General features: G+C 32.1%; 4 protein-coding genes and 1 long non-coding RNA gene across 10 annotated transcripts in view; 2 read left to right on the forward strand and 3 right to left on the reverse strand.

The window, feature by feature from the left end:
* The first annotated feature begins 1,873 nt into the window (after positions 1-1,873).
* On the forward strand, positions 1,874-6,528 carry LOC110818361 (phospholipase A1-IIgamma-like). Of its 2 annotated transcripts, XR_002540408.2 has the most exons (4): positions 1,874-2,306; positions 4,080-4,681; positions 4,859-5,530; positions 6,345-6,528. XR_002540408.2 is itself a non-coding variant. In XM_022047213.2 (3 exons), the coding sequence occupies exons 2-3, from the start codon at positions 4,154-4,156 to the stop codon at positions 5,471-5,473; spliced, it is 1,143 nt and encodes a 380-aa protein (XP_021902905.1). In that variant the 5' UTR covers positions 1,874-2,306; positions 4,080-4,153; the 3' UTR covers positions 5,474-5,618. The 2 variants fall into 2 exon arrangements, 1 of the variants encoding a protein (XP_021902905.1); XM_022047213.2 differs by lacking the exon at positions 6,345-6,528 and having other exon boundaries at positions 4,859-5,618.
* On the forward strand, positions 6,392-8,729 carry LOC110818362 (phospholipase A1-IIgamma-like). Its single transcript, XM_022047214.2, has 3 exons — positions 6,392-6,525; positions 6,751-7,307; positions 7,681-8,729. The coding sequence occupies exons 2-3, from the start codon at positions 6,765-6,767 to the stop codon at positions 8,395-8,397; spliced, it is 1,260 nt and encodes a 419-aa protein (XP_021902906.2). The 5' UTR covers positions 6,392-6,525; positions 6,751-6,764; the 3' UTR covers positions 8,398-8,729.
* Positions 8,730-8,913: 184 nt separating this feature from the next.
* Positions 8,914-10,794, reverse strand: LOC148266476 (Dormancy/auxin associated family protein). Of its 2 annotated transcripts, none has more exons than XM_088218331.1 (3): positions 10,336-10,794; positions 9,953-10,046; positions 8,914-9,472 (listed from the first exon to the last, which is right to left on the reverse strand). In XM_088218331.1, the coding sequence occupies exons 1-3, from the start codon at positions 10,595-10,597 to the stop codon at positions 9,445-9,447; spliced, it is 384 nt and encodes a 127-aa protein (XP_088074457.1). In that variant the 5' UTR covers positions 10,598-10,794; the 3' UTR covers positions 8,914-9,444. The 2 variants fall into 2 exon arrangements, with proteins under 2 accessions (XP_088074457.1, XP_088074458.1); XM_088218332.1 differs by having other exon boundaries at positions 9,978-10,046; positions 10,336-10,793.
* Positions 10,795-11,312: 518 nt separating this feature from the next.
* Positions 11,313-12,298, reverse strand: LOC110818424 (uncharacterized). Its single transcript, XR_015818776.1, has 2 exons — positions 11,866-12,298; positions 11,313-11,772 (listed from the first exon to the last, which is right to left on the reverse strand). It is a non-coding gene; the product is annotated as an uncharacterized LOC110818424 (long non-coding RNA).
* A 608-nt stretch (positions 12,299-12,906) lies between these two features.
* The window catches only part of LOC110822791 (callose synthase 3), a 42,667-nt gene continuing 40,552 nt past the window's right edge, over positions 12,907-15,021 (reverse strand). For all 4 annotated transcript variants that reach the window (XM_088218335.1, XM_088218333.1, XM_088218334.1 and 1 more), the window contains one exon: positions 12,907-13,449. In XM_088218335.1, the coding sequence (XP_088074461.1) occupies positions 13,201-13,449 (249 nt within the window). In that variant the 3' untranslated portion in view covers positions 12,907-13,200. The remainder of the gene's footprint in view (positions 13,450-15,021) is intronic.

The following is a 15,021-nucleotide window of genomic DNA, read 5'->3' on the forward strand; positions in this document are numbered from 1 at the left end:
TATTAAATATTTTTAATTTTCGGAATTTATATTTATATAATTAAGTGTTTAATATATTTTTTCATAATAACTTGATTTTTATATTTTTCATTTATTTTTTAATAAAAAATTAAAATAATAAAGTCTCCTTAAATACTTTATTAATTTAATTAATTAAAATCAACGAATAACGCTATAAAGATACCAAAATTAAAGTAAATACCAAAGTTTCATAATTTGATAATTTATTTAAAATAAAATATTTAAATAAATAAATCAACACCCTATTTCTAGACATATTATATTTCGTCTTTGTTAATTTCAAAATTTATATTCTAAAAAATTACAATGAAATTAATATCATTTATAAATATTAAAGGGCAATTCGGTAATTTCGTTTCAGAACAAGGTGACGTCAATTTTCTGCCCGTAGAATTAGAACCTGTTAAGAAGATCTTTAAATTTTAACGGTTCTTTAAGAAAAGTTTTGGAAGTTGAAGAGAAATATTTGGACATATCGTGCAGTTCAAGCTGTTTATTTAAATGTATATATAATAGCTAATAATTAATAATTATTATTTTTAAAAAAGATGAGTCTATTTACCATATTGCCCTCTCAAGTGTTCATCAATCCCGGGTTGTCAATCAGGTTCTGTCCACTTATCCTTTGACACTTGTCGTGTCCACGTCCATCCGATCCAATTACTTGCTTTTCTTTTTTTGTTTTTTTTTTTTGAATCATTTCCTGCCAACTTGCAGTCAAATATAATGAAAACAATACTAATTAATATTAATAATAATAATAATCATCGTCTTCGTCTAAAAACATTTCGTATGTTCAAGAATGTATATTTTTTATGAAAAAAATTATATATTTATAAAAATATATTATATAGATGTATCATCATTTATATATAAATACATGACATTGAATCGGCTAATTTTAAATGATTTGTATTAGTCTTTCTTTTTTTCCCTTTCATACGCAAGCTTTGACTAATCTACCAATTTTATCATATACATACACACACACACACACATATATATATATATATATATGTATATATATGAACGTTAAAACAATCATTCTTACAAATACATATTATATATATTTTCTCATTTAAAATTTTATTATATATATTTTTCCATTCTCCCGTTGTATATATAATTGTATGGTGCAAAACAAAAATGGCTCATCAATAAATAAAATTTTCTACATAAAAATACAAGCAAAAAAAAAAGAAAAAAGGATTATAAATTCTTTGATCACATGCACCCTTTATTTGTCAGGATGGACCAATATGTATCGCAAGGAGATATATTTCATATTTGGGTAGGACCATTTGGGGTTTGTGTATTGACTTTCTTATTAGGTGCAAATTCAATATGGAGATATATATATATATGTGTGTGTATATAACATGTATGCCATTTCCAATATCCAAAATATAATATGTTTGTATTAATTCTCATTGTGCCAAAATTCCCATCCAACAATTATCATGTCCTCAATTTCTACCAATTTATATTATTAGTTTTGTTTTATATATATGTATATACATACAATATAACATATATTTACTATTTCATTGAGTAATAGTCAAACTTTTCAACAACTACTAATGTGAAAAGAGAGTAGTATTACAAGATTAAAAGATGAGTGCATCTTAAATGTAAAATGGTCTGTATATATATTATTGCTATTTGACCACTTATTCAACATATTATATATTTATATGTTGGATCAAAACTCATTTACTTGGCACCTTATAATTAAGAGAGGCCGGAGAAGAATATTAATTTAGGGGTACACGTGAAATTTTCATATTTTTACAGTACTTAAGTGGAAATACATAAGATATGTAGGGCCTAAACAACAATTATTTAAAGTTTTCCCAGCATTCAAAATCTGATTTTTCCCATTTCCGAAAAGGGATCATCCATCATCCTCTCCTTCCTCATATACCTTTTATTCCTCCATCATCTTCCTCCGTTTCCCTTTTCCAGAATTCAGAATCGGAAACCCGAACTTCGCAGCAGCAGCCCATGCTTGTCTCTCTCTAAACGCCTCTCCCCTGCATATTCTATCTGACAAATAAGAACACTCCCTTTTACTTCCAAAAGAAAAAGGGGAGACAAATACGAGTATCATCTCTCCAGACTACGGAATACTTGCCTTCAAGAGCTAAGCAGTAAGGCACTCTCTTCGATCCTTCTCATCAGATGCCTGATTTGGCATTCTCCTCAGATTACCAAATCAGGAAGATACTCGGATCAGTTCGAGCTCCGAGTGAAAATTACTGAGCAGCTTCCTTACCTGATCTTAGGTATGTCGACAATCCTTCCCAGTCGTCTTCCATTAAAGCATTTTGTATGTTTAAACTGAGCTTTTTCCGAGCTAGAGTTTCATGATTGATGAATTCTAAAGGATTTTATTTTATTTTATTTTTTGACGGAGATGAATTCTGAAGGATTTAATTGAATAAGAACAGTTTAGAAAATATAAATCATTCATATTTTATACCCAATCCATAGCCGTCCAATAGCAACCCCATATATTGCTATTTATGTTGCATTTAATTACTGCAATTACCGCTTTCCTTTTTTCCCGGGTTGGTGAAGATGATAAATTAGTACTGCAGTTTTATTTAAAAGTATTTTCTTAGATCAGGTCAACAGATTAAATTCCAACTTCAATTATTAACTTATTACTGAAAATATCATGTAATTTAAATTAAATGCTCTTAATCTACAATAAAATATATTGAGTTTAATATTTTATTAGCATTTTTTAGAATCTTATGTTTTAATCTAGTGATAAAACAATTCAGATTATATGAGCTTCTGTACTATCATTGTAGATGAATCATGATAAGAGATAATGAATCACCTAACTCCGATTTTGATTTCGATTTAGGCCGTCACTTAAAAGTTATAAGTTATAATTTTAAGGATAGTATAAATAATTTGATTATTTTTGAAAAAATTATATTCATGTAAAATTTATCATACGTATTTACATGATTTTTTAAAAGCAAATCTCATTTTATTATTTTGAAATACTAATACAAAATTTCAAAATTATTTTGTTTTAAGTAGTTTATATTTACATAATCTATGTATAACCATAATATTTGAGTGTAGTGAAGTATTTTTAATCTTGTTAAATAAAGTTACAAATCTCAATTTTCAATTCATTAATTTGTAGTTTAAATTTAGATTCCATAACTATCTCCTATCCTAATAATACACATAATATTTCTTAAAGAAAAAAAAAAGTAAGTGCCTAATATAAATCCTCTTGTATAGATGTGAATAAAATTAAATACATTAGTTTCAGTATCAACTGGTCAAAAAATAAATGGATTGAGTTTTTTATTATTTACTAAATTAAAATAAAATTATATTTTAGTATAAATTGATCTCTTGTTGTGTGAATCGAAACCATACCAAAATTATTTTGGTATGATGAGATTGTCTAAATTGCTCGGTCCATTTCATTTCATTTCTCGGTCTGAACCATAACTCGCTGTGCCGCCCAATCAATAGTTTAAGTCACACTCCCATAATTTTATTTTTTTTTTTATAAAATTTCTTTTAACTATTTATATCAAATAAATAATATAATATTATAGAGTCGAAGAAAAATATTTAAATACATGTCTTATATTTTTTTTTTCAATAATTTATATTTGTAGTAATGAAATACTATTGTTCCTTCCCTTTATCTTATCCTCATTATAGACCTCTTTCAGGTTCGTTTTATTAGTACTAATTGTTTATTTTAGAATCTTGAACCTTGCATTCTTTTTGGGGAGCCTCTTTCATATTTTATTGTATCTTCAAGCTGCATACCTACTACCATCTGTTTTAGTAACCGAATGAATATGACCTATTATAATGTAGTCTTTAGGATCTTGTACCTTACTTCTACCTAAATGGTTGACAATTATCTGTTGAATATACCATCTTTGATTCGACAGAATGATTAATTGCATCAACTTCAGCAATAATTCTAATCCATATTGATATATTTTTATGTGGTATAGTTTATGTTTGACATAAACGAATTATTGTTTTTTCAATGTAAATTGTCTCAGATAAAGCTGGAAGTTGGATCAGTTCTGTAGAGATTATCTGAACCTGGTTCACCTAAAGAGACTACCTACCCGCCATGGATAGCATCGCACAAAACTGGAGAGAGCTGAGCGGTGAAAACAACTGGGATGGTCTGCTGAACCCAATCAACTTTAATCTCCGCCTTTATCTGATCCATTATGGTGAAAGAGCTGGAGCTTGTGAAAGCGCCTTCAACAAAAAGAAAGCATCTAAAGCTTATGGACATTGCCTTTATCCACCAAATCAGTTTTTCACTAAGCTTTGTCTCCAAAACGGCAATCCATATAAGTACACAGTTACCAGCTTTGTTTATGCTTTGACAGATAAAGTCTCTGTTTGGATGGGCATCGTGGCTGTCACCACCGATGAAGGAAAACTCGCATTGGGACGAAGAGATATTATGATTTCTTGGAGAGGAACCATGAGTCAAATTGAATGGGATCTAGATATTCAGTCGAATCTAATCCCAGCTCAGGATCTGTTTGGAAAGCTCGATAACACTCGGGTTCATTCTGGCTTTCATTCTATTTACACATCAAGCAGTCCACTCTCTGTTTTCAGTCAGACCAGCGCTAGAGATCAGGTAATATATACTTTGTTTTCCTAATTTAGAATTGATTTGTGTCTTTCCGTGCATTTTCATTAGAAAATTATGTTATGATTGATGTATATTTGTTATCTAATAAATGAAATTTTACTAAAAGAATGTAATTGAAACTAAATCTAACACTTTTCTTCCCCTTTTTTAATGCTTACCTAGGTTTTAAATGAGATTAAGAAACTAGTGAAGAAATATAGAGACGAAGAAATCAGCATAAGTGTGACAGGCCATAGTCTAGGGGCTTCACTTGCAACATTGACAGCTATAGATATAGTTGCCAATGGATGTAATATTAAGCCGACAGGGGAGGCTTGTATGGTAACCGCATTTGCATTTGCTAGTCCTCGTATAGGAGATGCAGGTCTGAAAAAAGTTTTATCTCGACTCAATCATCTTCATATATTACGAATAAGTAATATCCCAGATGACGTTCCGGATTATCCACCTAAAGAATGGCAGTATGTAGATCTGGGAGAAGAGTTGAAGATTGATAGTACCAGGTCAATTTACTTGAAGCCAGAAGTGAATTCACATGAGATAGAGGTTTATCTCCATGGAATTGCAGGGATGCAAGAAGATGGGAAATTTAAGCTGGCAGTTGATCGAGATATTTCACTTGTCAACAAAGCTCAGGATGCTTTGAAGGATGAATATGGAGTTCCTGTTGCATGGTGGGCCAACGATAAGAACAATAATATGGTTCAAATGGATAATGGGTTCTGGAAGCTGGAGGAGTATATCCCAGATCCTCCCAACACTACCAGCAGTCAATAATTCTACAGATTAATGGCATGTGGATGCTTTGTGCTAGTTTATTTAATTAAAGAAAAGGTTAGTTCAAATTTAATTTAAAAACAATGAGATTTATTTTAATTTAATTATTATAATTTTATTAATATAGTAGAAAGTTAAGTTATCAGTTATACTGTTATAAATATTTTAACTAAAAAAAATTAGTCGCTGTAAAATATTATTATTTTTTTAAAAATGTGATAGTTTATTTACAACAGTAATGAGTTAAATAAAGCAGAAATTTTTTTTTATGTAAATGATATGATAATTTGCTAATTCGGTCGATGTAGTTTCATAAATAAATTAATGAGATAAAAATACAGGAGAATTTTGAATTTAGAACCTTAAAATTTAAACATTTAACCGCATTGGTGGTGATTTTGTCTTTGTTAATTCCGACGATGCAGTTTCATGAATAAACTAATAAAATAAATATATAAGAGAATTTTGAATTTGAAATCTTCAGATGAAGCATTACAAATTTAAGCATTTAGTCAGATGTGGTGGTGATTTTGTCTTTGCTAATTATGTTAATGCAACAAAGATACATTAGAATTTTGAATTTAGAACTTTCAGACTGAGCATTATAAATTTAAGCATTTAGTCAGATGTGGTAGTGATTTTGTTTTTGCTAATTAGTTCATAAATAAATTAATAAAATAAAGAAACAGTAGAATTTTAAATTTAGAACTTTCTTTATCTAACATTACGAATTTAAGCAGCCGCTGTGGTGATATTTTGTCTTTTTAGCTTACAATTATTTATTGGCATTTAATTTCAAAAAGTTAAATCGTTGGAAATAATTTATTGGCATTTAATTATTCATAAATAATTTCTCTCTCTGTTTTTGTAGTTTTGACTTTGAAAATCACACTTCCAGGCTCTCTCTTCCCCTTCAAAAATCGGGATTCTCCATCTACTCTCTCCGAAACGTTGCAATCTTTGGCAATCGACAGTTAGTTATTCCGTCAATCACTCGCAATTCAGTACTTGCTCAGACTCAAGTGTAAAAGGCGTTGAAAACACACTTTCCGGTATGTTTTCGCTGAGATCTCCTCTGAACTCTCAAAAGTCCAAAACCTTAGCTTAAATGCTCACAAATGGCTTCTTTTCCAGTTAATTTTTCAATATTGTTTCATTCCAAAAAATAAGGAAGAGAATCTTACAGTTTGTCGATTAATGAAATTCTGCGGGATCTGCATCTTTGTATTATTCAGGCTCAGTATATTAACAATATATGTATTGAATCCTGTTTGCAGCTAAAAAAATTTTGATGATGGGTACCATAGCTAAAAATTGGAAAGATTTGAGCGGGGAGAATAACTGGAAAGGCCTGCTAAGCCCACTCAACCTTGATCTTCGCCGTTATCTTATCCACTATGGTGAAAGGGTAGCAGCTGCTGAGTATGCTTTCAATTATAGAAAAGCATCCAAAGGTTATGGGTATAGTCTTTACCCACCAGAGTATTTCTTCACCAATCTCTGGCTCCAAAATGGCAATCCATACAAGTATGTTGTCACCAGCTTCTTTTATGCACTTGAAGAAACCAAAGAAGACAGGAAGTCTGTCTGGATGGGATATGTGGCTGTGACTACAGATGAGGGGAAGAATGTGTTAGGAAGGAGAGATATTTTGGTTTGTTGGAGAGGAACCATGACTCAGTCAGAGTGGGAAAAAGACGTGGAGAGTGATCTTGTTGCAGCCAAGGATCTACTTGGGAAAGGCGATAACCCCAAAGTTCACTCTGGGTTTTACTCTATCTACACAGCAAGCAGCGAAGACACCCCTTTCAGTAAGATCAGTGCTAGAGATCAGGTAAATATTCACTGTCCTGTTTTCCTTAAACTATCTTTCCCATTTTGGACTATGAAATCTGTATCACCATGCTTGAAAACTGTTGCCTGTTGAGGTTTATATTCACCAAAATTTAACTGACGAATTTGGTAAAAGGCTCAAATTCGATGTATTCTCATAAGGTTAATTATTTAGAAAGCTGAGGTCTCTTAGCCTTTGGAATTAATTTTTGCTTTCAGTTTGAAGCTGCTAATTTGTAAACTATGAACTTCGAAATTTCATCAGCTTAGTTTTGGAAGAATTAGGAATAATTAATTGTTTCACATATGTGAATTAGAGTCTGACGTCCATATACTAGATTATTGTGACTCTGTTTTCTGGGTTTGACATCTAGATTCTGGAAGAGGTTAAGAAACAGATGGAAAAATATAAAGATGAGGAAATTAGCATATCCGTCAGTGGTATTAGTCTGGGAGCATCACTTGCAACTCTAACAGCAATTGACATTGTTGCTAATGGATACAATACTAAGCCGGTGGGGGGGACTTGTATGGTTACTGCTCTTGCATTTGCTAGTCCTCGCATTGGTGATGCAGGTCTAAAAAAGATGTTTTCCGGACTCGATAATCTTCATATCCTACGCGTAACGGATATGCTGGATAATGTTCCTTCATATCCACCTCTAGAATGGGGATATGTAGATCTGGGAGAAGAATTGAAGATCAACACCACCAAGTCACATTATCTGAAGCCAGATATCCCTGTGCATGTTTTGGATGTTTACCTCCATGGAATTGCAGGCTGGCAAGAGAATGGGGAATTTATGCTGGTAGTGGATCATGATATTTCACTGGTAAACAGAATTTTGGATGGTTTGAAGGATGAATATGGAGTTCCTGCTGAGTGGTGGTGTAATGAAAGGAACAACAATATGGTTCAGATGGATGATGGATCATGGAAGATGAATGATTACGTCCCAGATCCTCCCTCTGTTAATTCTATACATTTACCAGAAAAGTTTTCTTTGAAAACAACGAATGCGTTTGCCAAATACTTCAAGTTGTTTCGCTACATGCTTCTGCGAAGAGTTCTGCTGTTTTGTAGTCCTTGAGTTTAGGGTATCAATCTGCTAAAACATAAAAGAAGCATCATCAAAGTCCCAATTTCCAACAGCAAGTCTAACTAAATGATATTGTTCAATACTATATTATGCTGAAAATCAAAAGGTCTTGCAGCTACAGGTAGACTCTTGCTCCCCCGGATTTGAGAATGCATGAACATCAATTGTATTCTTTATCCCTGTTGATTTACATATTTAATTTTCAGTTCCTCCATATAATCTAGATTACTACTATTATGGCAGCTTCCATGAAAGAACCAGCTCTATGTAGTGATTTCTGTATGAAGAAAATTCTGGAATAGGACCAATGAAAATTCTGATAAGGTTTTAGCATCTTCTTTTTCGTTTTGAAGAGAAAGGAATACGAAAACTCGATAGTTACTATACAGCTCAAGAATATGAACTAGAAGCTCCGGCAGCTCCTAAGGATATAGAAGATTATATGGGACAAAATTATATGTAGTTGCTACTATGGTAACTAACAAGATGTGCCAATAAAGACATGAATTGCAGGCTCCAAACGAGTTTCATTGAAAGAGGATTGAAATATACACAACCTATACTTACAGAAAGTAAAACAGAGCAAAATTAAAACAAACCCAGAACAGAAAATCATCATATGTACAATATTTGGGAAAAGAAAGGGGAAAAAAGAAAAAGAAAAAGAAAAAGAAAAAGAGAAAGAAAATCCCGTGGAAAACATATATGTACAATCCTACTTGGTCAGTCCGGGACAGCCGGCTGATCTCCTACTTGTTCCTCCATCGAAAACTCCAAAGAAGCAAATCTAGTTCTTTCTCCTTTTATCATCTTCATCTGAACCAGTCTTATTGTAATTAACAAGGTCAGTTCATCACATCTATATATATCTTATATATGCGCCATGCACATATATATTCGTAAGATATATATCATGAAATTCCCACAAAAAGCTGATATCTTTATGTACAAAGCTTTCGTCTATATACGTATATATATATATATATATATATATCGTTAGTTTGCTGATTTTTCTTCCAGCAAAAATCAATTACTCTCTCAACGATCCAATGCGCTTATCATAATCCTGTAACATAGCACAGACTCGAGTTAAGCGCATTGAGATGCCATAATAGAAAACTTTTATTTGTATAAAGTATATATAACAATACACACACACACACACACACATATATATATATATGTATATGAGTTTTTCTCTTCCTTGCCTCTCTGGGACTGACTAAAACATTAAAGGGTTTGTCTTCCTGTAGAAAATATATAAAATATATTCTTAATTTGGTATTATATATATAATTGAAATGAAATCAGAATCAAATTTCACAAAAAAACTGATCGATAAAAAATAAATTAAATTGATAAATAGTCAATTTAAATAAATTATATTCGGATCGAATTGAATTAAATTCTATATATTTAAAACTAAATCGGATTAAAAACCTGAAAATCATAATTTAGTGAATGATAAAAACAGGTTGGTTGTAGCCAGAGGGCAAGGCCGAGGGCATATGTAAATTTGAAAAAAGAAAAACACAAAAACGAGAACCAATCATAAGCGCTCGGAGTCAGACTTCCAGATTCAGCATCGGCTGATATTTTTGTCTTCGTGAATTTCCTAAAATCCCCACGTGGTGTCCCCGCTGCCATGCACCACCATGCAACACGGCGTATTAGAAACATACCCCTCCACTTAATATACACACACATGTATAATAAGCAAGGTAAAACTAAAACTTAACAAAGAAACATTCAGAGAAACCAAGAAGCTTTATTTCGAGAGAACCGTCATTCGTTCAGTTTTCCCCATGATCAATCTCAGATTATGATTTGAGTCGGAGTTCTCTCTCTATAAGTTATTTTTTTTATTGTGTTGTAATTGATGTATGAATATATTTTACGACATGCACAAATTGACAAAGAAAAGCTTACGCGTCAAAGGCGTGACAGGATTACTAGAGCCGATCGGCGAGTCCGGGAGAGAGCCCGGATCCACCGACAAGTTCCTAAAACCAGGCCTGTTTGTGCCCTTTAAAATGGTAATACTCCTCGTTATCACCACCTGATCATGATCGGTGACAACGGGAGGTGATCGTGTGGCGGAGAACGAATCATATTTCCTGAGTCTGCCGAGACCCGTCTCCGGTGCAGGCCCGGCAAGCGTTTCGTCCCAAAGCTTGTGGAGAAAACCCATGATGATTGTTTTACTGAAAAACTTCCTCTCTATGTAACAACCGCTAAAAAAGGCCGAAATCAACCACGTTTAAATTTTCTTTTTTTCTGGTTTTGGGTCGACCCTAAACGACTGTTACCAAGAGAAAGGGAGACAAGATATGTGGGGATCGATATATATAAGTTGAAAGAGTTTTATACTGCTGCAAAAACATGGTGGGTTTAGGGTTTTATAGAGGAAGGCGGAGAGATGGGAGACACGGGTGTTGAGATTTTGGTGGCTACAATGGTGGGTTTGGGTATGGCTCATAGTGTTTCTTCATTTTGACCCATCAAATTTGTTGGTCCATGTTTAACAATTTAAGTTCGTTGATTCTGTTTATGCTTCCTTTCTTTTACAGGTACTTTTATATATATATATATTTATATGTGTGTGTGTATATGTGAAAGACAATCATCTCCTTTTGTTTCCCTTTCTTTTGCAGGCACTTATGTATATGTATGTATGTATATGTGAAAAAACAATGTCTCCTATTAATTAAATCGCTAAATCTTATGACATATATATACATATATATGTCATAAGATTTAGCGATTTAATTAATAGGAGACATTGTTTTTTCACATATATATGTATATATATGTCATAAGATTTAGCGATTTAATTAATAGGAGACATTGTTTTTTCACATATACATATATATATGTTAAGTAAATGTGATACTTATGACACTAAGTCACCAATAATTATTTTTGTAATTAATTTAATACACGCAATATTAATTAATCTACTTCAGAAGCAATGTCATATTACATGCATTTGTATCTAACTTTGAACGACCTCGTATGTGGGGTAACTAGCCTCTAAATCTTCCTCATCCTCTGCAACCTCCTTACACTCCATAATCTTCTTGCACAAGTGGAATTCCAAAACCAGCAGACCTAGTTGAACTACGGAGAGAAGAAAAACAGTAGAAGAAGCAGCGAACCAGAGCTTCGTCCATAGCTGAAGCCCTCTCATCCTCGATTCCTGCACCCAAAATACCAGTGCAAACGTACTCATTCCTATCAACGCCAAGCTCATCAACATTCCCAGTACATAAATCACCGCTGGCGTTCCCTTCTCGCCGTCTCCACTATACTCGCTCTCGTCTTCCAGCAGCAGTATCGTGCCATCCAACAGCGGTCTACGCTGACCTGAAGATTCGAATAATATAAACTAAAATCGCCGAAATAGATAACCAAGAATGGATCGTCGGAGATTTGTGAAAGGAGAGAGCGTATACATACCTAGTAGCGACATTGGAGAACAGAAGTGTTGTATTACGGTGATTATGAAAGAGTCGAGATATATCGAAGTGAAAGGGTTTGAAAATTCGAAATTAATTGTGCGTCTCTGCCATATATGAGGAACTTGATTTAAAGTGATCAAGATCTCAGTCTGCCTTTTCTTGTCAGAGTTTGATTTCGTTTGAAACATGAAGATTGTCTTTTTATTCGAATAGGGTTAGGATTTGAAAGTGATATTTTATATACCGAAATGGTTTTGGAACAAAATTAGTTATTTTATGTGTGACAACTCTATATATATATATGGATATTTGTAAAAATTATTGTAATTTTGCAAGTGAAAATTCATTTTTTTTTTATTTCTATAAAATTTTCAAACTGTAATTATATATATATTTAAAATTAAAAGAAAAAGTTTTTTATAATTATATAAAAAAACATTTTATATAAATAAAATTTTATAAAAGTAAGAGTTTCTAATAAAAACAAAAAATTTATCATTCCTTATTTTTTTGTTGTAAAATGAATTGTGAAAAATAGGTAATAAGGAATTTATATAATATATAATTCTAACTATTTATATATATATGCATATTTATATTCAACTAAAAGTTAAAATTTATTTTTATATTTAAAAAAAATTAAATAAAAAAATTTTATATATGTTATTATTTTAGTTAAAAATTTATAGATAATTATTATATACATGTAAATAATAATATATAAATAGTGTTTAACATACTTCTGATTAAAATAAAATCATAAGATTCATTTACTGGATTATATATAGTCATTAAAAATGAAAATTCTATTCTGTCCAAATACCATACTGGCCTTATATCAAACCGGTTGATACGAGACAGAGAATGAATGAAAGTAGACATGATGCAGGGGAATGTCTTTTAAAATGAACTTGTCAAGAGTTCTATATTAGTGTTTATCCACATGAAAGTGAATTCCTAATATAATGTTATTTTATTATAATATATTTATATGCTTTATATATTTATTATATATGATCTTTCTTCTACTATTTTGATATTAGATAAAATTATATGCTTTATATATTTATAGTACATAGGCGAGCATGATGCCACTCTCGTTACTGACTGATAATCTATTCTGTCAGGAAAATGGTAGTAAGATGATTAGGGTAGGCTACATTTCCACTAATTTCCAGTTCCCAAAACTGCAGCCCTCATCTAACACAAACAACAACGGGCATACAAATAGATATGGACACTATTTTTAACAGACCTGAGTGCCCCCTGGTGCAACTGTATCAGGGAAATTGATGAATCTACATGGAAGACAATAGTAGCTACCATTAAGGTCTCACTCCTTGTTGCGGGAAGAACGATCCTTTCGTTGCCCACCAAGAATACGAGAAATCTGCAGACCTCTACTGAACGCTTGGTTGAACAGCATACGAGTCTGGAATTCTGAGACAAAAGGAAACCAGGCAAGGAATGCCACTGGGGTGAACAAGAGAAGGCCCATAACAATCTCATAACCACGAGCAAGTGTGCCAACTGATCCCCAGAACCCAGCTCGTTGAACTACAGGCTTGCAAGCTTGAGCAATCTGAAAATTTTGGGAACAATTCAGGCAATGAAAAAATAGCATCATATTATCAAGAAAGATGGACAAAAGCAAAATGCAAAGCATATGGAAGCTCTATCCTTGTTTCAATTTGTGAATTGGCTCCTGAAATAGGGATGAGTGAAGTAAGCACCATTAATCTTTATTGTCTGAAAAATATGACTATTTCTTGTAGTCTATTAGAGAATAGTAGATTTTTTTGTATAGTCTTTTTCCTATGTAGTTAATCTAGACACCATAGTAGTAAATAAGGTATTCTCAAAAGCCCTCCAAGAAGAAACAAAAAGAGGAAAAAAAAATTCAATACAAAATAGCCGCATATTCCCTTTGTAACAAAATAAAAAAGACACTGTTAAAACACCCATGAGAGAAAAAAGTTCAAAAGCCCTCCAAAAAGAAAAAAAAAAAGGAAGAAAAAAAAAATCAATACAAAATAGCACCACATTCCCTTTGTAACAAAATAAAAAAAAGACACTGTTAAAACACCCATGAGAGCCTTAACCACCAAAGAAGCCAAAAAACTCAAATGTCTCCAGAGGATCCTAGCGAAGGGATCTAAAACCTAGAACAAAGATTTCAAACCACCTCATAATGAAGGCAAAGATGACAATTGGATATAGCTGCCTAAAGACACTAAGGATTAGTTGTCTCACAAGCATTTGTTCTGAACTTGAGATCTTTTCTAGGGGGAGCAAGAGCAGAAGCAAGTTGTCCCACTGAAAAAAAAATTTGTTGGAACCTTAGAGCTTTACTTGGGGACTGAAACTAGTGTCTTACAAAAGTTTTGAGCTGTTAGAGCTTGTTGCTGAATGGGAGAAAAGGCTTCTTGTCTTATTTGATAGAGAGAGAAAGAATTTTTAGTCGTTTGCCTATCAAAATTGGTAAAAAAATTATTGCCAAGGTATGAGGATGTTGTTCAAGTCTTTGTTTGTCGAAAAAAAGTTGTGGGTTTAGCCCATTTAGAGGGATGACTCATATAACCCATCAATTTGTTCCTAGTTGGTAAATTTCCACGCATCACAAGTTTTTACTTTCGACTAAACTTTTTGTTTACTTTTTAGTTTATTTATAACAAGTCATGAAAGTTCAGAATGAGAGAAAGTGTTGGAGAATAGAAATATTTCCTATATAGTCTATTAGAGAGTACCAAGATAGTTTTCTTATAGTATTTTCTTTTACTGTTAATGTACTTATTGATTTTTGAAGAACAAATAAATAATTTTATTTTTCACCATTTAGTTTGTTACACTTGAATATTTATAGAATTTTTAATCTACTGATGAAAAAATTCTAATTTTACTAGAATTCTAATAATATGAGATTATTATTCTTATAAAATCTTAATTACATAATACTAACTAACTAAATAAATAATTAATTAAATAATAAATTAAAATAATAAAAATATCATATTCAACACCCTCCAAGTTGGGCAGGGATATCGCACATGCCCAACTTGTAAAACAAGTTTTGAAAAATCATCATGCAATCTACCAAAGGTGTACGTGGGCTCGACTTGGCTCAAACGGCTTGACTCGGCTCAAAACAGCTTGG

The sequence above is a fragment of the Carica papaya genome, chromosome 4 (assembly GCF_054855325.1).
Source record: "Carica papaya isolate Zhongbai chromosome 4, ASM5485532v1, whole genome shotgun sequence".
Taxonomy (NCBI): domain Eukaryota; kingdom Viridiplantae; phylum Streptophyta; class Magnoliopsida; order Brassicales; family Caricaceae; genus Carica; species Carica papaya.

Excerpts from the sequence above, each read along its gene's own strand:
- LOC110818362 (XM_022047214.2), top strand. The coding sequence starts at position 6,765 with ATGATGGGTACCATAGCTAAAAATTGGAAAGATTTGAGCGGGGAGAAT. Across the intron at positions 7,308-7,680 it reads AGATCAGTGCTAGAGATCAG|ATTCTGGAAGAGGTTAAGAA; the intron begins GTAAATATTCAC and ends TTTGACATCTAG.
- LOC148266476 (XM_088218331.1), bottom strand. The coding sequence starts at position 10,597 with ATGGGTTTTCTCCACAAGCTTTGGGACGAAACGCTTGCCGGGCCTGCA. Across the intron at positions 10,047-10,335 it reads TCCTGTCACGCCTTTGACGC|CGGGGACACCACGTGGGGAT; the intron begins GTAAGCTTTTCT and ends GGTGCATGGCAG. Across the intron at positions 9,473-9,952 it reads ACTCCGAGCGCTTATGATTG|GATTATGATAAGCGCATTGG; the intron begins GTTCTCGTTTTT and ends GCTATGTTACAG.
- LOC110818361 (XM_022047213.2), top strand. The coding sequence starts at position 4,154 with ATGGATAGCATCGCACAAAACTGGAGAGAGCTGAGCGGTGAAAACAAC. Across the intron at positions 4,682-4,858 it reads AGACCAGCGCTAGAGATCAG|GTTTTAAATGAGATTAAGAA; the intron begins GTAATATATACT and ends ATGCTTACCTAG.